The sequence below is a fragment of the Leucopleurus acutus genome (assembly GCF_964270905.1).
Source record: "Leucopleurus acutus genome assembly, chromosome: 20".
Lineage (NCBI taxonomy): Eukaryota > Metazoa > Chordata > Mammalia > Artiodactyla > Delphinidae > Leucopleurus > Leucopleurus acutus.
In genome coordinates, this window is record NC_139162.1 from 12245502 (window position 1) to 12268574 (window position 23073).

At 43.6% G+C, this 23073-nt stretch overlaps 1 protein-coding gene and 1 pseudogene across 2 annotated transcripts; both read left to right on the forward strand.

The window, feature by feature from the left end:
* Positions 1-2021: 2021 nt before the first annotated feature.
* Positions 2022-22413, forward strand: TMEM231 (transmembrane protein 231; the record flags this gene model as incomplete). Its single annotated transcript, XM_082863224.1, is given in 7 exon segments — positions 2022-2160; positions 2261-2430; positions 16177-16305; positions 16626-16769; positions 19746-19827; positions 21541-21656; positions 22021-22413. Coding segments are annotated over 7 exon segments (948 nt in total). The 3' UTR covers positions 22189-22413.
* On the forward strand, positions 5160-8093 carry LOC309977055 (putative coiled-coil-helix-coiled-coil-helix domain-containing protein CHCHD2P9, mitochondrial; annotated as a pseudogene). Its single transcript has 2 exons — positions 5160-5181; positions 7608-8093. The product of its transcript is annotated as a putative coiled-coil-helix-coiled-coil-helix domain-containing protein CHCHD2P9, mitochondrial (transcript).
* Positions 22414-23073: the final 660 nt, after the last annotated feature.

The following is a 23073-nucleotide window of genomic DNA, read 5'->3' on the forward strand; positions in this document are numbered from 1 at the left end:
TCAGGAAGCAACATCAGAACCATCTATTCTAAATTTTATTTTAATGAGTTTTTTTTAATATTTATTTTTTTATCTTGGCTGCACTGGGTCTTAGTTGCGGCACTCGGGAGCTTCCTTGTAGCATCTTTAGTTGCGGCATGCAGGATCATTAGTTGCGGCATGTGGACTTCTTAGTTGCGGTGTGTGGGCTTCTTAGTTGCGGCATGTGAACTCTTAGTTGCAGCATGCACACGGGATCTAGTTCCCTGACCAGGGATTGAACCCCAGCCACCGATCTAGTTCCCCGACCAGGAATTGAACCCCAGTCACCGGCATTGGGAGTGCAGTCTTAACCTCTGGACCACTAGGGAAGTCTCCTGGTTATTTAAATAAATGAAAGACATTCACTTAAAGCATAAGTACAGTATAATGGCAGAATCATAACATAGATTTAAGTCTAACAGTTGTTGTATTTAAGAGCTGTGTTGCCACCCCAGAAAAGATTTAAAGCAAAAATGAGTGGTAATGGACCAGATATGTCAAAAAAATGACATGGCTGATTACATTGTCACCTTGGACTGTGGTAAGGGCCCTGGATAGTTTCCCCTTATGGGACATCTTGACCTCTTTCTGTGTTGTTAGGATCTCAGTTGTTCTCTTCATCTGAAACCCACTTCTAGGTTATGGTGACTAAACTTATCATGGTGACCATTTTGAAATGTATAGAAATATTGAAACACTACGTTGTGTAACAAGAACTTACATAGTGTTGTAGGTCAATTATACTTCAAAAACAAACTCATAAAAAAGAGATCAGATTTGTGGTTATCAGAGGCAAGGTGGAGGGAGGGGGGAATTGGATGAAGGAAGTCAAAAGGTACAAACTTACAGTTATAAGATAAATAAGTACTAGGGATGTAATGTACAACATGATAAATATAATTAGCACTGCTCTATGTTATATATGAAAGAGTAAATCCTAGGAGTTCTTATCAGAAGGAAAAAAATTTTTTCTATTTAATTTTTAATCTATATGAGATAAGCAATATTCACTAAACTTATTGTGGTAACCATTTCATGATGTAACTCAAATCATTATGCTGTACACCATAAACGTATACAGTGCTGTATGTCAATTAAACCTCAATAAAACTAGAAGGAAAAAAATCCTTCTAGGTTGCCTTCAAAATAGGAGCATCTACTACTGGACTCCATTCTGAGCAAAAACCTCACACTATCTCTTGGAACTGCAATGTGATCCTTTTGATGAAGAACTTGGCTATTGACCATGTTAAAAAAAAATTCCTTCTGCCATGTTCGAAATACTAGGGGGCGGGTGGAGTGGGGGGAAAGCATTCAATTAAGTGATACTCCAACATTATCTTTGGAGAGGAGCATAGCTTCCCCTAAAACAGGTAGCCAAGCTTGTGCCCAATTAAGGTAACAAAGTATAGCAGAGCTATATAGTAATTATCCTTTCTCTCTCTCGAAGAGCAGGGAGATTTGTGTCCTGTTTCTGTCCGGCTATGGAGTATAATGAAAGCGATAGAAAGTTTGGAGACAAAGAGACATGGTTTGGTCTTGGCGCAGGATCAGGTCCAGGACCACGGCCACATTTATGTTCTCTGTGTTTTCCTCCAATGTAGGGTGTGCTGTGACTGGTTGGACTTAAGTACACAATGAACCATATTGGGGATTAACAGATGACACATATGCAAGTATTTACTTTAAGTCAACATTTATGAAAATCTTATTTTACAAAAATGTTAACACAGGCGATGGCTACGACTTTGGTACACAGAAACAGTCCGCCTTTGGGAAAGCTCAAGTAATGCGTAAAGCGACGACTACACTTCAGTTGCGGGCGCCGCCCCGTTAGCCCCACCCCTACCGAAGCCCGTCTCCTTGCTATTGGTTCCTTTCCCTGCCCCGTCGGTTGCCGTGGAGACCAAGGCTATGGCAACCAGGAGAAGCCAAAGTTTGTCGAATCTCTAGAACCTCCGAGGAATCCCGAGCTCTTGGCCCGACTCACCGCTGCCCTCATGGCGCTCTACGAGCTCTTCTCTCACCCAGTGGAGCGGGGCTACCGCGCGGGGCTCTGCTCTAAGGCCGCGCTGTTCCTGATGCTGTCCGCCGCGCTCACGTACATCCCGCCGCTGCTGGTGGCCTTCCGGAGCCACGGTGAGCCTGCCCGCCGGCCGGTGCGCGACGCGGCTCTCCGCGGCGACCGCGCCGGCTTCCCTGACCTCGACCCCTCCGCCTCCCGCCCTTTTTACCTCAGGGTTTTGGCTGAAACGGAGCAGCTATGAGGAGCAGCCGACCGTGCGCTTCCAGCACCAGGTGCTGCTCGTGGCCTTGCTAGGACCCGAGCACGGTGGTTTCCTAGCCTGGAGCACGTTTCCCGCCTTCAACCGGCTGCAGGGGGATCACCTGCGCGTCCCGCTCGTTTCGGTGCGTGGTTCCCGCCTGGGCCCAGCCGCCCGCCGGTACTGGGCTGCGGTGGGGATGGGGGAAGGGGTGGGAGGGCGCGCCGCGGCCGGAGCCCCGGCCCCTGTGTCCGGGGGAGCCCGGCTTGGGTCTGAGGGAGTCACGAACCCACGGGAAGTTCTGTGCACAAGTTCACTGACCCGAGCTTATGTTTAATTTCCTGGGGAGCAAATTTGTTGTTTCATTCGACTTCTCCAAGCCGTCCACCACCCCAATAAAGTTAGCTACAGCTGTCAGCGTCTGTGACCTATACAGAGGCTAGAAGCCTGGGGGGCAACCTGTGTCCGACCCCGTCATTTCCGTGGGCCTGCCCCTTCCTAATGGAAGGGTGGTCGCGAAAGTTGCCTTATGAGTCGTGAAGGCCGAGTGGTGGTCTAGTTAATTACCCCGTCGTGCAGCTGCAGTAGTGCATCAGCACTCGGTAGGAACGGAAAGGTCAGGCATTTTTAGGCAGACTGACACGCGGAAGCCAACGTGCTGGTTGGTTAAGCAACCTCCGCAGAATGTGCTGCTGGCCCAGGCCCGCCTCCCTGGGCTCGCCTCCTTAGATGCCGCTCCATCCTGCCGCTGTCTGGGATGAAAATGAAGCATTTTACTGTCTGTAATCTAGTATCTGGTTCAAGATAAGTGAGGGCTTCCTATACAATCACCCCCTTTACACTCATTTTCTGAAAACATTTTCCTTTAGAAGTAGGAAAAATCTGGATTTCCTTCTTCCAAAGTTGAATCTCTTTAGACATCTCTGAGATGATTGGCCTACAGTCAAATTTGTGCAGCGGGAAAAAAAAAATTGACTTTTTGCCCAGCAACTAAACAAAATGACAAAAATTTTAAAATCTGATTGGTCATATGAATAACCGCAAACAAAATATGATTCCGATTATTTTTATGATTACTTTAAATTTCCTTTTTTTTCCTGACTATAAAAATGCATGCTCATTGTAAAATATTAAAGAGTTACAGGTACGTATAATGACATAAAATTAAAGGCTCAGTTTGGTACATGTATCAATACTTGTTAATTAACCTTCGTTTTAAGGTCTGCAAAGTATTTCATGATATGGAAAACTGCAGTGGATTTAACAGTTGCCTGTTGGTGGATTTTTTATTTGCTTTTACTTTTTCTCTAGTAGAATACTGCAGTGAACAAGATTTTGAATAAGTCATACACCTTTAGACATCAAATTGTGAGGAATTGGAATAGAAGCTGTTTGTTGAAATTGTATAAATACATAGAAAACTAAGAAAGCAAATAAAATAATTATTAACTCCAGAAAAATAAAAGTAAGGAAAAGCAATCAGAGTTATGAATAGGATTTACATATCATAATTTGGTGAACACTGAATGTTAACTAACCAGAATAAGACTTTAACGCTACTGGGGGGATGGGAAGGCGGCAGTGCTGGCTGGAAGGGAGGGGGAAAGAAAACTAAATCATCCCTCCTTGTGGGAAGACAATAGAGGATGCCTGAAATGGAAGTTGAGAAGTTCCAGCCAATGCCAAGGTTGTGTAAAGACATGGAGATACATTTCTAAATAATAAGGTAAATGAGGCAAAATTAGTTGCCCTGTGGGTGGAAGCCTGCAGGTTTTTGTAACAAACATTGTTGAACACTTTGATTCTTTAAATGATCAGGTCTTTTAAATTTATTTAAAAATAGAAGTGGAGTAGAGACAAATTTATTTTCGCAGCTCCTCCCTAATCGTGACATATTGCCCATTTTTATAATCTCAAATCTCATTTGAGATTATAATGCCTCTGGGGAAGGGTGACTGCGGGTGAGAGTCCAGCATCGAGGTATGTTTCCTTTTCCCTGTAAACCCACTGTACTTCTGTTCCACCTGTGTGTCCTTTCCAAAAGTGGAAACAAAGGTTGTTGTTCTTGTTTGTATTACAAACACAGAAAATTAACTTGTTAGTTTTACTTTAGGTTAGCATTCCTTATCTTTTAAATTTTTGGTAGAAATTTTTTCTTTACCTTTGTTTATTCCTATCTGTCATACTTTCTGGTTACTTGAGTCTAAGAAATAATCATGAAAACTTAAAATAATCATGAAAACAAGGATACAGCATTAGGTTTCATTCATGTGTTCTTTTCACTTGTTCATCCACCATGACCTGGGTTGGCTTCCCAGTTGGATTGCTAGTTAGCCTCTTATCTCTGTAACCAGAAACCACTCCCTTGAGAGCACTGCCCACCAACCCCCTACTTCTGGTGTGTGTGTGTTGCGATTTTGTGAAGCCAAGACTACCTCTTGTTTTTATGGTGTCCAGAGCTATCAATCCTCTTTAATACTGGGCAGTTTTACACTGTAAAACATAAAGCCAAAGCTCCTTTTTCTTAGTCTTTTTTTTCTCTCCATTCTAAGCCTCTATAAGTAATTTATGACCTTGTCCACAGTCTTTCTCAGTAAATTATTTGCTTCCTTGCTGGCTGAGCTCTTGGTTTGAGAATAGTTTGAAATCATGAGATACAAATAGTTAGAAGATATAAAGGAAGTACAGAAAAAAAGTAAGCAAAAATTCTAGGAGAAAAAGGATAATATCAATACAAGGGAAAGAGGTCTACCAGATATTAAACTATACGTTAAAGCTCTAATAAGTAAAGTAGTGTGGTTTGGGGAATTATATAAAAAGTATGGAAATGGACCCTAATATGACAAAGGTGGCATTTTAAATCAGTGCGTAAAGATGGAGCTAGTCCTCAGAGACTGTACAGCAGAATTAAAGTCCAGATAGATCAAAATTAAATTTAAAATCATAAAAGTACTGAAACAAATGAGTGAAAGCTTTTTTGTTTGTTTTGTTTTTTGTTTTTTGCTTTTTTTGCGGTACGCGGGCCTCTCACTGTTGTGGCCTCTCCCGTTGCGGAGCACAGGCTCCAGACGCGCAGGCTCAGCGGCCATGGCTCACGGGCCCAGCCGCTCTGCGGCATGTGGAATCTTCCCGGACCGGGGCACGAACCCGTGTCCCCTGCATCGGTAGGCGGACTCTCAACCACTGCCCCACCAGGGAAGCCCCCAAGAGTGAAAGCTTTTAAATCTCTAAGTATGACGTAAAATTTAGAAGGCATAAAAGAAACTTTTTTGATAAATGCAAGTATATAATTTAAAAAATCATTGGCCTGGTGAAAACCATAAGCAAAGCCAAAACACAAATGACAACAAGGAAAAAAGTTTTACTATTTGTATCACTTGTAAAGGGCTAATTTTCCTAACATAAAGTGCCTACAGATCTATAATTAAAAGACCAACTACCTAGTAAAAAAATGGACAAAATATGAACAGTTTATAGAAGACAAAACACACTGTGAACTAAAAAAACATATGCACAGCCTAAAAGTTGAGAGTTATGTTTTATTAGGCAGACATACTGAGGACTTCAAGCCTAGGAGGCAGCATCTCTAGTAACCCTGAGAAAACTGCTCCAAGGAGGTGAGGTAGGATATACAGGAGTTTTGCAACAAAGGGCAGGTAGTAGGAACAAAAGATTACTGTTAGTAAAAGAAAACTAGATCTCAAGTTAAGGAATTTAGCGCTTTGCTATGTATGGGAAGATGCTAGAGTTTGGGCTCACTGAAATCATTCCTTTGATATGCACCTCAGCTGTCTGGGGCCAGTATCCTGTGTTTTCACATCCTGAATTTCCTCAGGGTACACCATGGGGAGTGGCTGCAGTCTGATGGCTGCTAGATGGCAGGTATTTTTGTTTCTGTCCTGAGTTCCCTCAGGGCTCGCCAGCTCACCATCAGCGTGGGTGTAATCGCTAATGACTCTGACATCCTTTGTTTACTGATGTGGCAGGCAGTATTGTATTTCTCAACACATAACTCTTAAACATATGAAATCGTGCTCGTAATTAGATGCAAATTAAGAATAATTGAGATATCATTTTTATCTATCAAATAGGCAAAAATTGAAGTTTCGTAGCACGGTGAGCAAGATGTAGGGAATTGTGCATACACTCCTGTATATCTCTGGTGGGAGTATAGATTGATAAAACCCTTTTAAGGACCATATTTGTTTGTCCATATATGTCAAAATTACCAATTCATGTGCCTGCTTCTACTTCTAGTCAGGTATCCTAAGGTTTGTGCACACATGTGAAATGACATATGTAAAAAGTTGCTCATTGCAGCATTGTCTGTAGCATCAAAAGATGGTAAACAGGGCTCCCCTGGTGGTGCAGTGGTTAAGCATCTGCCTGCCAATGAAGGGGACACGGGTTCAAGCCCTGGTCTGGGAAGATCCCACATGCCGCGGAGCAACTAAGCCCGTGCGCCACAACTACTGAGCCTGCTCTCTAGAGCCCGCGAGCCACAACTACTGAGCCCGAGTGCCACAGCTACGGAAGCCCACACGCCCAGAGCCTGTGCTCTGCAACAAGAGAAGCCACTGCAATAAGAAGCCCAAGCACCACAGCAAAGAGTAACCCCCGCTCGCCACACCTAGAGAAACACCCACGCGCAGCAATGAAGACCCAGCGCAGCGAAAAATAAATAAATAAAATAAATAAATTTTAAAAAATGGTAAACAACCTATGTAGCAATAGAAGATTCATTTAAAAAGTTGTTACATCTACCTAGTGGAATGTTACATAGCTTTTTTTTTAATGAAGTTGGATTTATATCTATTGATGTGGAATTACCTCCAAGAGAAATTGATAAGTGTAAAAAACAAAAATTGTATATACTATGCTTCCATTTGTATAAAAATAGGAAAAAAACCCAAAATATACGAATGTGTGTATTTACATACACACACATGCATGCTTCAGCTATCTCTGGAAGAATTCAAAAGAAACTGACAACATTGATTGCTCTGGGGAAGGAACTAGGTGGCTGAGGTTAAGGTGGGAGAGAAATTTTTCACTACATAGCCTTTTGTACCATTATAATTTTGTAACATGGGAATGTAATACATATTCAAGATTTTAAAATTACAATGACAACAATTTTTAAAGGAAAAATTGAGAAAGCGCCGTGTAAAACAAAAGCAAACCAAAAAACCAGTAAAATTTTAAAAGCAGGTAAGTATATAAAATGCCACAGTTACTTTGGAAAATAGTCGGCAGTTCCTCAAAAAGTTAAGCATAGAGTTATCCGCGCTCTTCTAGTCCCCGCTTCGCCGCGCATTTAAGATTCCTCTGGAAGCCGAAGCTGCGCTTTCGGCGTGGCCCCTCCGGCCAGCCGGGCCCCTCAGGTGAGAACCGTGCCCAGGCCAGCGCCCGCAGCTCAGCCACCAGCAGCGGCTCCACCGTCTGCTGTTGGCTCTCCTGCTGCTGCTCCCCGGCAGCCAGGTCTGATGGCCCAGATGGCAACCACTGCAGCCAGCGTCCGCCACACTCTGGGTCATGCCCTCCCTGGTGGCTTCAGTAGAGGAAGTAATGCTGAGCCCTCAAGGCCTGACGTCACTTACCGGGAGCCTCAGGGAACCCAGCCGGCACAGCAGCAGCAGAATGGCCCATGCTTTTTTCAGGTGAAATAGTTTTTGGAGTGTGCACTGAACCAGGGTGACCTTAACCTTTGTGAAGGTTTCAGTGAGGTGCTGAAACAGTGCAAATTGGCGAACGGGTTAGCTTCATCAAGAAGTTCCAACTGAAGACATGAAAAATCATCTCTCATGACCATGTTGATTTAGCATTAAAAATATAATTGATAGTGAAGCTATAAAGTGTGAAGCCACCAGTTAAGCCTCTCCTCGATCATTAATAGCTTTTGTGCTTCAGAATTACAGTGGAAGAGGGTATTCTCACCATGTAGAAGCTCATGAGATGGTATTGAGTTTGGGGCTGGGCGGATGTTTGGCCTCTTAAACAAGCTTTTGTTTGTGAATTAATTAGAATAAAGTGATTTTCTTTCCAAAATAAAGAAAAAAACATAGAGTTATCCTGTGTCCCAGCATCCCTACTCCTAGGCATATGTGTACCCCCCAAAATTGAGGACACATGTGTACACAGAAACTTGTGCACAAATGTTCATAGTAGCCTCATTCATAAGAGCAATAACAATTCAAAAAAAAAGTCCAAACAACCCAAACGTCCATCAGTGAGTGAATGGATAACAAAATATGTTATATCCGTACAGTAGAATATTACCCAACCACAAAAAGGAATGGAGTCATGATGTGTGCTACAACATGGATGAACCTTTTTGCTAAGTAAAAGAATTCAACCACAAAACAGCACATGTTGTATGATTCCATTTAGATGACATGTCCAGAATAGACAAATGTGTAGAGACAGAAGGTAGATTAGGGATTCCAGGAACTTGGGGAATTAATTGGTGGAGAGGAGAGATGGGTAGTGACTGCTAGTGGGGATGGGTATGTGGTTTCTTTGGGGGCTGATGAAAATGTTTTGAAATTGGAATCAGTGGTGATAGTCACACAACTTTGTGAATATACTAAAATCTACTGAATTGTAGCAAAAGGGTGAATTTTATGGTATGTGAATTATGTCTAAATTTTTTTAAAAGCAGGTTGGTGATATCCTGGTGATATGCTTACAAGCCATAGTAATAAAAATTGCTATTGGGAATTTCCAGGTTAGGACTTCGCGCTTTCACTGACTAGATCCCTGGTCTGGGAACTAAGATTCCACAAGCCCCACAGCACGGCCAAATAAATGAATAAAATTGAAATTGCTATTGATTTACCATGCCTCTGGCATATGCTAAGCATTTCATCATTAGATAATACATTTAAATTCCTGTATGTGATACTTGGCCTTTAACAATCACTTAGTAAAGTGTTAGCCATTGATATTTTACATATATTATCTCTTTAAGCCTCACAGTAACCTTGTGAGGTAGAGGTTATACCCCCATTTTACAGATGAAGAGAACGAGACTCAGAGCTAAGTGACAGTTTCTAGCTCTCAGCTGAGCAGTCAGGACTACAGCTCAAGGGTTTCTTGGGGTTTTTTAAGATTTATTTTTATTTATTTAGGCTGCTCCGGGTCTTAGTTGTGACACACAGGATCTTTTTTTTTTAGTTGAGGCATTCATGCAGGATCAAGTTCTCCCACCAGGGATCAAACCCTGGCCCCCTGCATTGGGAGCACAGAGTCTTACCCACTGGACCACCAGGGAAGTCCCCAAGGTTTCTTCTTTTGTGTCTTATACTCTTAACCCTAGTGCAGCAAAATACTCTTAACTCTGAACATAAAGCTAGACTGACTACGACCTGTCCAAGAAACTGCCCAGAGAGCCAAGGAAGCAGTGGTTTTAGGTCAAAGTTTGACCTAATGAGGGCCTCGCTGGTGGCGCAGTGGTTGGGAGTCTGCCTGCCTATGCAGGGGACACGGGTTCGTGCCCTGGTCCGGGAGGATCCCACATGCTGCGCAGCGGCTGGGCCCGTGAGGCATGGCCGCTGAGCCTGCGTGTCCGGAGCCTGTGTTCCGCAACGGGAGAGGCCACAACAGTGAGAGGCCCGTGTACCGCAAAACAAACAAACAAACAAACAAACAGTTTGACCAAATGCTTGGAGGTGGCTTTGCGGGTGCTAATTTGGGAAAATGCCTTAGAAGTCAGAAACGGCCTTGTTTCTGCTTTAGTCAGCTCACTTTGGACAGCGTCTCTAAAGTCCCTATGCTTTTAATGCTTTAAAAGTCAAGTTTCTTGTTTCTAATGAAAGAAGAAAAAAAGCACAGAGTGACCTTTTTCCTCAATGAGCCTGACTTGGTTCTTTAAGCATGTGTGACCCAGAGAATATGGGGGCTGAAGACTACAAGAGGATGCAAGAAGATGAGTGGAGAGTATTGTGTGTCCGAGACATGTTTTTTCTCCTCTCCGAAATCAGAATGTGTCTGCCTGTCAGTGGTATCTTTTTTGTTTTGTTTTGTTTTGTTTTACGTGGGCCTCTCACTGCTGTGGCCTCTCCCGCTGCGGAGCACAGGCTCCGGACACACAGGCTCAGTGGCCATGGCTCACGGGCCCAGCCGCTCAGCGGCACGTGGGATCCTCCCAGACCGGGGCACGACCCGTGTCCCCTGCACCGGCAGGCGGACTCCCAACCACTGCGCCACTAGGGAAGCCCTGTCAGTGGTATCTTACAATAGCTGTTGTCCAGAAGACAGGCTTGGCTAGTCCTCATTGACTACATATGAAAACTCAAAAGTACCAGCACCAAAACTTGCAGAAGGGACATCAGCAACTTGAAAGAAAACCCCAGAGACAATAATAAAACATTTTAACCCTAAGAACCAAGTGATAAACAGGTAAGGGAAGGTTCAAGAGGCACTTAATAGTAGGATAACTCCACAGAATTTTAAAGCCTGCTTATAAACCCAGACCAGTGAATTTTAGTTCCCTTAGTGAATGTTTTTTAAATGCTGTAAAAAAGCACCAGTGTGCTTCATGGCACAAAGGACAAACTTGCATAGAAAAGTATGGATAATACTGAGTCAAATGATTCAAAGAATCATGATGTAAAGAAGTTTTAAGAATCCCTGGATCAATTTATTTTGCATATATTTTTCTATGTGCATAAATAGGATATCTGATATTAATATGCCTAAATCTAAAAACTCTTTCAATAAGTATAACATAAATACCCTTAGTGATTAGAAAGCATTGTGTCATAGTTTAATTGGAAATATTTTTGCTTTCTTACTGGTATATAAAATATTGGTACATTTTATAATTAATGGTATCTTAGGTTAATTGAAATACAGGTAGCAAGGATTTTATATGTCTAGGAGACATGGAGTAGTAGTTCCTACTTTGCTGGAGACCCAAAGACTGGTGTCAAAGAGTACTATCAGCTTAAAAAGAAAAAATGGGAAACCCCAATGATGACAAGTATATGGTAAAGTGGACACTGGTATAAACTAGGAAATTAACCTTCAGTAAAAGAATATGACTCTAGGGAATTCCCTGGTGGTCCAGTGGTTAGGACTCTGTGCTTTCACTGCCAGGAGCTGGGTTTGATTCCTGGTCAGGGAACTAATACCCTGCAAGCCACGTGGCACAGCAAAAAAAAAAAAAAAAGAAAAAAAAGAGTATGACTCTAGAGAATAAAAGATATGAAAACAAACAGGAGCCAAATAAAATTCCAGCAAACTATCAAATACTGTAGAATCCCTGATGAGAAAAATGTTGCAAGTCAAGGCACTGTGGAAACAATGGCACTAGTTAAATATACAGCTACTCTTACTGTCAGATGCTGTGCTGGTTATTAGGTCTTGTCTCAGCTCCAAACCTACCCTCCTATACTCTCCTTTGTGATGCTCATGCTGAGATACTGAAAACCACATTTTCCTCTGCCTACTGGCTCCCTGTTAGATTCTGCCAGTAGGAGGCATGGTGAGCCTGGTTCTGGGAGTGGCAGAAAACCAGAAATTGCAACCAGGGTGAAGAACCATTGCTGGGGTGATGCAAACAGCAAGGAGGACATCTTTCCTCCTGCCTTATTGACTCCCTCATGGGTTCTTCATCCTAGCTCCAAAGGTACCAGTACCAGCTGACAGCACTCCCTTTTTGAGGTCTGAGTCCTAGCTCCTTGAGGTAACGCCAGCCTCTTCCTTTTCTTCTCCGGCCCTAGGTAGTTATCCTGCAAAAAGTGTTCCCTGTTTGCTTTTTTAGTCCACTAATGCCTGTGTTATTAGTTATCCCCGATACTACATTCCCCTGTTAAAATAACTGTTTATTTTCATTTCTTCCTTCCTGATTGGACCCTGATTGATACAGGTGGACTGATGGGCATTGACTAAATCCAACGATGCCTGTATTTATCCTATCTAGTATGTTAGTATTGATTTCACACATATCTGTAAAGGATTACCTGTTTTAACTCCAGAAATCTTTGAAATTAGGGTTCTTATGGGCTATTATAGAATCAGGAGTCAGTAAACTTAAGTTCTAACCCCAGTTCTGTCATTGGGTTCCATACCCTCTCTTGGCCTCAAAGTAATTATATAAAGAGGAGGACAGTACCTACCTCTCTAACTATTGCTAATTATTACTAGTAATAATACTTCTCTCCTGAGGTATGCAGAGGGATGAGACAGGATGAACCGTGGATATAAAAATTGCTCCAAATTGCACATATACCTTATAGAAATAAGGTGATGGTGTGATTTATGAATTCTCTTAGCCGGACACACCCATTGGATTTTAGTCACTAATCCTAAACTTGTGTTAAAGAAGTATTAGCTCATTGAGGGGACTTCCCTGGTGGCTCAGTGGTTAAGAATCCACCTGCCAATGCAGGGGAAATGGGTTCAAGCACGGGTCCGGGAACATCCCACAGGCCTCGGAGCAACTAAGCCTGTGCGCCACAACTACTGAAGCCTGCACGCCTAGAGCCCGTATTCCGCAATGAGAAGCCCACAGACCACAACAAAGAGTAGCCCCTGCTCGCCGCAACTATGTGCAGCAACAAAGACCCAACACAGCCAAAAATAAATAAATAAATATTTTAAAAATGTTAAAAAAAATTAGCTCATTGAACACCTGCCTTTGTAGCTGTTGCATTTTGTGTTAAGCTTGGTTTGAAGTAAATGGAATTAGCTAATTGATTCCATCAGTGGTCCAAGTGATAGCACAGCGATGTAACTCACCTTGCCAGCCCCAAGGGAGCGAGAGTCTTACTTGGTGACAGGTCCTCTGTGGGAGATGCACCATTTGCACCATCACTCATCCCCATGGGCCTGTCTGGGCCATCATCTTCCACTGTCTCCAGCTCATGCACTCTGCTCAGCTGCACTGGCCTCATCTCACTCCGTTAAACACTGACCCACTTTCACCCAGAGTATGTGTGCTTTATTAGCTTGGATCACTCTTCCCCAAGACATTTATATGTCTTATCACCTCACTTCACCTGACTTCTCGGACAGTGAGGTATTCCTGAATACTTTGTATAAAAATTTTTGTTCTGTCCTGGTCATTCTCTAATTTTAGTTTGCTTCATTTTTCTTTGTGACACTTAGCACTACCTGTTAGCACATATCTGTTTGTTGATTTACTTTCTGCCTCCCTGGCTGGGAATGTAAGCTCCATTAGGGTGGGGACTTTGTCCATTTTGTTTGCCATTATATTTCCAGAACCTGAAGCAATGCCTGGCACATAGTAGGCCCTCAGAAAATATTTGACAGGTTAGGACTTCCCTGGTGGTCCAGTGGTTAAGACTCCACGTTCCCAGTGCAGGGGGCCTGGGTTCGATCCCTGGACAGTGAACTAGATCCCGTGTGCCGCAAGTAAAAAAAGATCTCACATGCCATAACTAAGACCCAGCACAGCCAAATAAATAAATGTTAAAAAAAAAAAAAAGGAAAAGAAAATATTTGACAGGTTAATGAATGGATTTAACAAGTAGACACCAATTATGGTGCTGTGCTGGATCTCTGTCCTCTGTGAACATGGCGTAAAAGTGTGCTGGCTTCTTGCAAAAAGATCTTTCTTAACCGACATCTTCTCCTTGAGTTTAAGTCTGGACATTTTAGTCCTGGAAAGAGGATCAGATTTGAAGTCAAAGATGTGGTTTCATATCCTGTCTTTACCAATAGTAGCCATACTCCATAAATCCCTTAATCTCTCTGAGCCTTGGTTTTCTCATATATACAATGGGGAGAGTACTCGCTCTGCTTACCTTCGCCTTATTGTAAAGGTCAAATGAAACGTGTTTTTCTCCCTCTCAGACTGAGTTAGAGTCTGGATTCTTCTGGCATTTCCCTCCTGGTCACTCTCCTCTCTTGCAAGTTGTTGATCTTTGTCTTCCTATCCAACCCTAAAGATCCAGAAAAGCCATGGATCCACTACAGAGAGTTAACCTGATTTGTTTTCCAAATCTTCCCAGATACCAACTGAAAAAAATTCACAGGAAGACAAGCCTGTGAATTCACAGACTCTTTTCCATCCTACTCATAATTGCTAATACATAATTGCCTCGGTAACCTGATCGTCAGCCATGGTAACAGATATCCCTCGCCTACACCAGCAAAGCTGATGTAACAGGACAGAGAAAATAGTATCCAACAGAACAGAGAGAGTAGGTTTCTCTATAACAAGGCCTAGGATAAGGACATTATTGTCTAGAAGGAAAGAAATGATTGAAAGGTTCTGAAAACTGAGATATCTCCATCTCAAACGACCTTACTAGCCTGAAAAAGAACAAAGAATCTCTTCCCCCACATAAAGATATGGTGGAAAACCAAATGAATCAGTACATGGGGAATTCAGATGGGAATGCTGATACCCCATAGCAGAATCCTTCTGGGAACCTACAGTGGAAAAGGATCAGTTGTAGTAACAAGACCCCGAGTTGTGGCAAGGAATCATGTCACCAGTGATCACATTTCAGTGAGTCTTTCCTGCTAGTCATTTTAGGGTCATTTTAGGGTCACTATGAGGTGAGACTGGATTCTGATGTTTTTTAAGGATCTGTGATTTGTGTTTTTCCCTCCTTGGATCTCTGTTTTCCCTACTTTTTTTTTTTTTAAGTATTTATTTATTTATTTTTGGCTGCGTCGGGTCTTAGTTGCGGCACTGGGGCTTCTCTCTAGTTGTGGTGTGCGGGCTCAGGAGTTGCGGCCCGAGGACTTAGTTGCCCCGTGGCATGTGGGATCTTAGTTTCCCAACCAGGGATCAAACCCACGTCCCCTGCATTGGAAGGCGGATTCTTAACCCCTGGACCACCAGGGAGGTCCCTTCCCTACTTTCATGGCCATAACTTATAAAGTACCTGTGTAATTTTAATGCCTCACTGATTTTACTTAGCTTTCTTTTTCATTGTATTCATTGGTACTAAAAGATGCACTAGGCTATAAAGCCCTGACATCAGTCCAACACTGAGAATCTGAATCAAAGCACTGTGGTTAAAGAATATATAAATAGAGCTTGGTGTTTTTCTGCTGAGTCTGTTTAGGGAATGCATAATGATTAGGATCCTTTCTTTTCTGTTTTAAAAAGTTGACTTCTAGAGAAGTAGAAGTCTGTTTTGATATGCTATTTAAATGTTCCATACAAACTCAGGCATGTTTCTAAAAAGGAAAGAAAACACCAGCAATAAAACCAAAAAAGCAAATGAGGCAACTGAAAAAGAACAATGCATCCAGATGTTTACACTGTCGTTACTGCCACTTCCAGGTCTTCTTCAATTTGGCCCTAGAACATTTGAGAAGCCCAAGTATGCAGTTTAGGGGCCATGCATATGTGTCTCTTTCACCACGATTGATCCACTTATACCTATGTATTTTTCTCTTTTCTTTTCTTTCTTTTTTTTTTAAAAAATAAATTTATTTATTTATTGGCTGCGTTGGGTCTTCATTGCTGTGTGCGGGCTTTCTCTAGTTGCGGCGAGCGGGGGCTACTCTTTGTTGTGGTGTGCGGGCTTCTCATTGCGGTGGCTTCTCTTTGTTGCGGAGCACAGGCTCTAGGCACGCGGGCTGCAGTAGTTGCGGCACACGGGCTCAGTAGTTGTGGCTCGCGGGCTCAAGAACGCAGTCTCAGTAGTTGTGGTGCACGGGCTTAGTTGCTCTGCGGCATGTGGGATCTTCCCGGTCCAGGGCTCAAACCCATGTCCCCTGCATTGACAGGTGGATTTTTAACCACTGTGCCACCAGGGAAGTCCCTTTTTCTCTTTTCTTCCGGTGAGGAAGATAATGCCTCTGTGTGGCAGAACTATGAGTCACTGTGTATGTCCAACAGTGAGATGGATTCCTCCCAGACTTATTAAGGAGCGAGGTCACTGGCCTCTTTTGGCTTTCCTAGACTAGAGAAGAAGACAGGAACCAGGATGGGAAAATGGACATGTTACATTTTAAACTGGAGCTTCCCCTGCAGTCCACGGAGCACGTTCTTGGTGTGCAGCTCATCTTGACTTTCTCCTACCAACTGCACGTGAGTCCTCTCCCTTTTGTCTTTCAATAGAACAGAGCCCCCTTTCTGATTTCTGGGAAAACCCACACTGCAGAAGACTTTTCAGAGGTGTCATTTGGGATTTCACTGCAGAAGTTAAATTTGAATGTTTTTCATTGAGGTCACATTAATTTACATGAGCTATTAATAGGTCAGAGGGTTCTGGGCAGAGTGCTTCCTGCATGGCTGAGTGAGGCATAGGAGGGATGGCTAGGCTTCAACTACAGACAGGTGACACTTAGAACCCAGAGCCCCTTGGATCTGGCCGAAATTGATACTGTCTCTCCTTCTAATGACTTCAGAGGATGTCGACATTCGTGATGCAGAGCATGGCGTTCTTCCAATCCTCCTTCGCTGTTCCGGGGTCCCAGTTATATGTGAACGGAGACCTGAGGCTGCAGCAGAAGCAGCCCCTAAGCCATCGTGGCCTAGATGTTCGGTACAACGTAAGGATATTGCTTACTGTCCATCTCTTTTCTTTCTGTATGTTACTGTTGTGTGTGTGTGTGTGTGTGTGTGTGTGTGTGTGTGTGTGTGTGTGTGTGTGTGTTGGGGTTTTTTTTTTGGCCGCACCACGCGACATGTGGGATCTTAGTTCCTGGACCAGGGATCGAACCCGTTCCCCGTGCATTGGAAGCGTGGCGTCTTAACCACTGGACTGCCAGGGAAGTCCCTGTATGTTACTGTTTGTCAAGTTCTTTGAAGAGGGAGAAAGGAACGTTGGAAATAGCATGTCTTTGTGGGTAGCATAGAAAAGGATTTCTGAGGAATTCTTACCATGAGTTATTTTAAAATATGGAGACAGATACCCCTGTATTTACATGTAAAAAGAGAGGAAAAGAATATGTCTTTGTTTTTAAGAATGGAATTGCTTATAGTTTTTGGGTGCGCACACGCGTGGGCACACACACACGGTGTATTTATTTCAGTTGATCTTTTTCAGTTCATGTAAAATATTTGAAAAAGAATACTGGGACTTCCCTGGTGGGGCAGTGGTTGAGAGTCCGCCTGCCAATGCAGGGGACACGGGTTCGAGCCCTGGTCCAGGAAGATCCCACATGCCGCAAAGCAACTAAGCCCGTGCACCACAACTACTGAGCCTGTGCTCTAGAGCCCACGAGCCACAACTACTGAGCCTGAGTGCCACAGCTACTGAAGCCTGCGCTCCACAACAAGAGAAGCCAGCGCAATGAGATGCCTGCACACCGCAACGAAGAGTAGCCCCTGCTCCTGGCAACTAGAGAAAGCCCGCGCGCAACAAAGACCCAATGCAGCCTAAATAAATAAATAAATAAATTTATTTTAAGAAAAGAAGAAGAAAAGAAAAAGAATACTAACCACCATTTGTTAAGCATATAACATGCCAGCCTGAGTTAAGAGGTTTAAATGTGTTATCTCATTTAATCATTACAGCAACCTCATGAGATGCCTTCTCTTGCAACTTCCCTGCTCTCCAGCCGCTGGTCCTGTCATTGTCCCCCTATGCTCCTTTCTAGGTTGCTTATCCTATTGCCCCATTCTGGTCCCTGTTCAAAGCTCCTGAGCACAGTCCTTCCCTGGCACTCCTTCTATAGAACATTTACCTGTCCCTCCATCATTCCTCACCCAGGTTTACTCCCCTTACCTCCACCCGAAATATGAAAGAGAGGTTTTCAGTCTGTTCATTTGCCATCTCCCTCAGTGGTAAAAGCGCTGCCGTCTTCTGTCTTCTCTCACCCCAGCGCTTGAAACAGTGCCTGCTGCATTGTAAGCACTCAGAGCTGATGTGAGAATGAACTCTCATCTCACACATGAGGAAACTGGAGCTTACAGGGATTGATTAATTTTCCCAAAGTCCCACAGCTTGAAAGTAACGGAGCCATGAATTGTCTCTCTGAGGCCAGAACTCATGCATCTGATCACTTTTTACTAACCTTTACATTATCACAGGGAGGCCCGTATAAGTTGGGCTGGGCTACTTTTTTTTTTTTTTTTTTTTTTTTTAGTATTTATTTATTTGGCTGCACTGGATCTTAGTTGCAGCACAAGGGATCTTTGTTGCCACGTGTGGGATCTTTGGTGTGGTATGCGGGATCTTTTTCTTAGTTGCAGCATGCGGGATCTAGTTCCCTGACCTGAACCCAGGTCCCCTGTGTTGGGAGCACGGAGTCTTAACCACTGGACCACCAGGGAAGTCCCTGGCTGGGCTACTTTAGAAAATGAATATGAGATGTTATCATTTGTTATTGGCATAAGCCAGGACTGTTCCAGATAAATTGGGATTCGTGGTCACCTAGCTATAATCAACATACATTTTGTTTTGTTTTAATTAATTTATTTTTGGCTGCTTTGGGTCTTTGTTGCTGCACGCGGGCTTTCTCTAGTTGCGGTGAGTGGGGGCTACTCTTCGTTGCGGTACGCAGGCTTCTCATTGCTGTGGCTTCTCTTGTTGTGGAGCACGGGCTCTAGGCATGCGGGCTTCAGTAGTTGTGGCTCGCGGGCTCTAGAGTGCAGGCTCAGTAGTTGTGGCACACAGGCTTAGTTGCTCCACGGTGTGTGGGATCTTCCTGAACCAGGGCTCGAACCTATGTCCCCTGCATTGGCAGGTGGATTCTTAACCACTGCGCCACCAAGGAAGTCCCAACATGCGTATTTTAAAAAGGAGGAGACTATCAGATATAAACTTAATGTAGCACTTTTTATTTGAAGGTTTGTATATTACATTATGTCAACAGGAATATGATATTAGAGGGCAGATCTTTCTTTTCTTCAAAGGATTATGTGCTTACTGTTTGCGCTTTATCCTATTTCCATCTCTGTATTTCAAAGAGATCAATTAGAGAGAATCCAGGCAAGAGCAAGAAAAAGACAAAGGAGTTGAAAATGTGGTCTCTTAAAAAAAATTAATCATTTCTCCCATTGGAATAGAAAGGGGTATTTTATAAATAGCTTTTAACGTGTAGAAGGTATAAAAGGTGGATATCGACCCCTTGTTTCCATCCCTGCAAAAAGAAAGACTGAGAGTAAATGACTTAAGTTGTTGCAAAGGAGTTCATTCATCCTTGAAGAAAAGATTATCAATACTGGAATGGGCCACCAAGCAAAAGAGGGTTGTCTCTGAGGTCAGCCTGGGTGGGCAGGAGGGTAGAAAAACAAGAGGGGAGGGCTTCCCTGGTGGCGCAGTGGTTGAGAGTCCGCCTGCCGATGCAGGGGACACGGGTTCGTGCCCCGGTCCGGGAAAATCCCACATGCCGCGGAGCGGCTGGGCCCGCGAGCCATGGCCGCTGAGCCTGCGCGTCCGGAGCCTGTGCTCTGCAACGGGAGAGGCCACCACAGTGAGAGGCCCGCGTACTGAAAAAAAAAAAAAAAAAAAAAAAACACCAGGAAAAACAAGAGGGGAAGCCGCTTGGGTGCTCACATCACATCCTCCTGTCGAATCCCAGGTATCTGTAATCAACGGGACCAGCCCTTTTGCCCGTGACTACGACCTCACACACATTGTTGCTGCCTATCAGGAGAGGAACGGTGAGTCATGGGGAGAGTTCATTCAGCTGCTTCTCAAGGACTTTGCAGGTTAATGGCGTTATTGGAGAGAAACAGAATTAGAGCCCACGTCATATGACAGTATCAAAACCAGTGAATGCTTGGGACTTCTCTGGTGACGCAGTGGTTAAGGATCCGCCTGCAAATGCAGGGGACACGGGTTTGAGCCCTGATCCGGGAAGATCCCACATGCGGCGGAGCAACTAAGCCCGTGTGCCACAACTACTGAGCCTGCGCTCTAGAGCCTGCAAGCCACAACTACTGAGCCTGCGTGCCACAACTACTGAAGCTCTCGCGCCTAGAGCCCATGCTCCGCAACAAGAGAAGCCACCACAATGAGAAGCCCACACACCACAACGGAGAATATCCCCTGCTCGCTGCAACTAGAGAGAGCCCTTGCACAGCAATGAAGACCCAATACAGCCATAAATAAATAAATACGTTTATTTATTAAAAACAAAACAGTGAATGCTCAGTTATGGAAGGTGAACAGGTTGCTCAGGGTTTGTCCTTTTTCGCCTGATCCAAAGACCCACACGCTAACTATCCCCTCCACTGCTCCTATGGTCTGGCAGGTTAGTGCCAGTTAACTGCCATACGTATCCCACCGCTGACTTTATATGTATAGATATGTGAGTTCCTCCCCACACCATACCTGTAAAAGAAGCCAAAGACAAGTTGCTGTCCATAGTTTTCAGATGGAAATAGGGACTGTGCATGACTCACCCCATGTCAGCAGCTGCAGTAGGAGAAAGCACCCAAGGTTCTAGCTGGAAGGCCGAGAGTATCCATCCCTTTCAAGAGGTGGGCTCTCAGGCTGTCCCTGAGTGTGTGCTTGACTCAGCACATCTGGCTGCTTGGTGGTCTGAGGTTTTCTCTAAAGGCATCTAAAGCATTACTTGGCAACCAGACATCATAGATACTATACAGAGACATTTAACAAGTGAGGGGACTGCAATTCCAGTATTTCTTTCTGATTTTATGTAATACCCTAGCAGCGTTATTCCAAAAATAAAGAATTTTAGAACACAAAAACATTTATCTACAAATCAATTTTTCTTTCTTAATTCCTTCCAGTCTTTGTACATGTGTAGATTTTTTTATACAGCTTCTATCATAGTTTATTATTTATTTATTTTGGCTGCACTGGGTCTTCATTGCTGCATGCAGGATCTTTTTTTTTTTTTTTTTTTTAGTTGCAGCACGCGGACTTCTTAGTTGCGGCATGCATGTGGGATCTAGTTCCCCGACCAGGGATCTAACCCAGGCCCCCTGCATTGGGAGCACGGAGTCCTCCCCACTGGACCACAAGGGAAGTCCCAGCTCCTATCATAGTTTAGAGACACTTTATGATCTGTCTTCTCTTTTGTACTTTGTAATATAAATATTTTCCCACACTGCTACAAAGTTCTAATTGGTTTTCTTTTCAGAGGTAGCATAGTATTCTTTTGCTTAGCCATTCAACAATTGTAGAACACATAGACTGTTTCCAAGTTTTTAACTTATTTTAACAAGTATTTTAACAAATAATATGTGAGCAACTTTGAACATTCAGTTTCTCTTTCCTTTTGAATTATTTCTTTGCTATGAGTTCTGAAGTGCAGAATTTGCCTGAGAGGTCAGAGTATTTTTATAGCCCTCAATATTTTATTGCCGAAGAGAGTGTTCATGGATTAACTCCCCATTGTGTTGCAGTAACCACCATCCTGACTGACCCCAACCCCATCTGGTTGGTGGGAAGGGCTGCAGAAGCTCCATTTGTGATTAATGCTGTCATCCGATACCCCATGGAAGTCATCTCATATCCTTTCTGTTAAAGGGCCAACAGTAGCTGGGTTTCAAAAAAGGAAAGGATTCCTCAGTTGTCCCAGGAAGGAACAGATGTGGGAAGCCTCAGACTGGAAATTGCTGCATTTGTAGCCCCCACGCAAATGACTGTCTGTCTGCAGTTCATACAGGAAAAAATATTCATTTCCTGTTCATATTTCTTCTTGAGTAATTCTTCTAGATCAGAATCATCCATATTTATATCTTAATAATCTTTTATTATCTCTTTTATCTTAAGGGTATTTGAAACATTTTTGCCATTTTCTGTCTAAACTAACCCTTTGGTTTAACATTTCCTTAGAAAATGTCATCTGTGATTCCTTAACTGTTTGTACTTATCTACCAGGATTCTGGGAAATGATAAAGTTTGCTTGGATCCAGTATGTCAGTATCCTACTTATCTTCCTCTGGGTATTTGAAAGAATCAAAAGATTTGTGTTTCAAAATCAGGTGGTGACCACAATCCCTGTAACAGCAGTGCCCCAGGGAGAACTGTATAAGGAACATTTATCTTAAGAAGACCCTGTCTGAAAACTCTGAGCTACCTCACTGTTGTCTTCTGAGGACTGTCATCTTATGAAATTTCTGAAAAGAGCCTGTGGACACTTGCCCAACTTGCCCACGTGTGTGCTTTTCCTATCAGAGACAAAGAACATTCCTTTCTAATTTCCCTCTACACAAATTCTATATTTTCTACGCGCCTACAAAAATAATCACGGACTAGTTTGTGGAAATGTTTCTGAGGGTTCCTGAAGGCTATAATTTGCTTTTGTTTTTTGTCTCTGACTTGAATTTCAGGAGAAAACTACAGTCAGTTCAGAGAGCTTGGAAAGAGTCCCATCTCTGGTCAAGCAAAGACTTTTCCTCTCTTGAACTGAGAAACATGCTATGTATTTCTTCCCCCTATTGTAAACCACGTTTTACTCTTTTCAGGGCTCTCTGGTGATAGATATGCAAATCATCAGCACTTTCCACTCCTGGGCATCTAAATTTCCCATTCAGAACTGATTTCCAGCACTGAGAGGCCTTTAACTGGAGATCTGGAGAGTGAGAAAGGGAGCGCTCCAGAGCACATGTGTGCACGTGCGGGAGGGTGGGCGACTTGAGGACACTAGGACCATCCATCCACCTGCCCCGAGTCTAACAGACAGTCATCTGTCGGTAGCTCAGCTGAACAGCCCTTTATCCCTGCCCTGCTGTGGCTGGCTCTTTGCCCTCTGTCTGGGCCCCTGGAATAGCAGGCTGCAGTCAGAAGTGCTGTTCCTTTCACAAGCCCCTCAGCAACAGTGGGGGAAGTAAGGAGTGTAACAACAGGTTCTTTCTCTTTGGCCCTCACCCAACACCCTGGACGCTTGCCACTCCTTCTCCTTGACAGCCCTCCCCCTTCTTGAAAAGGACATG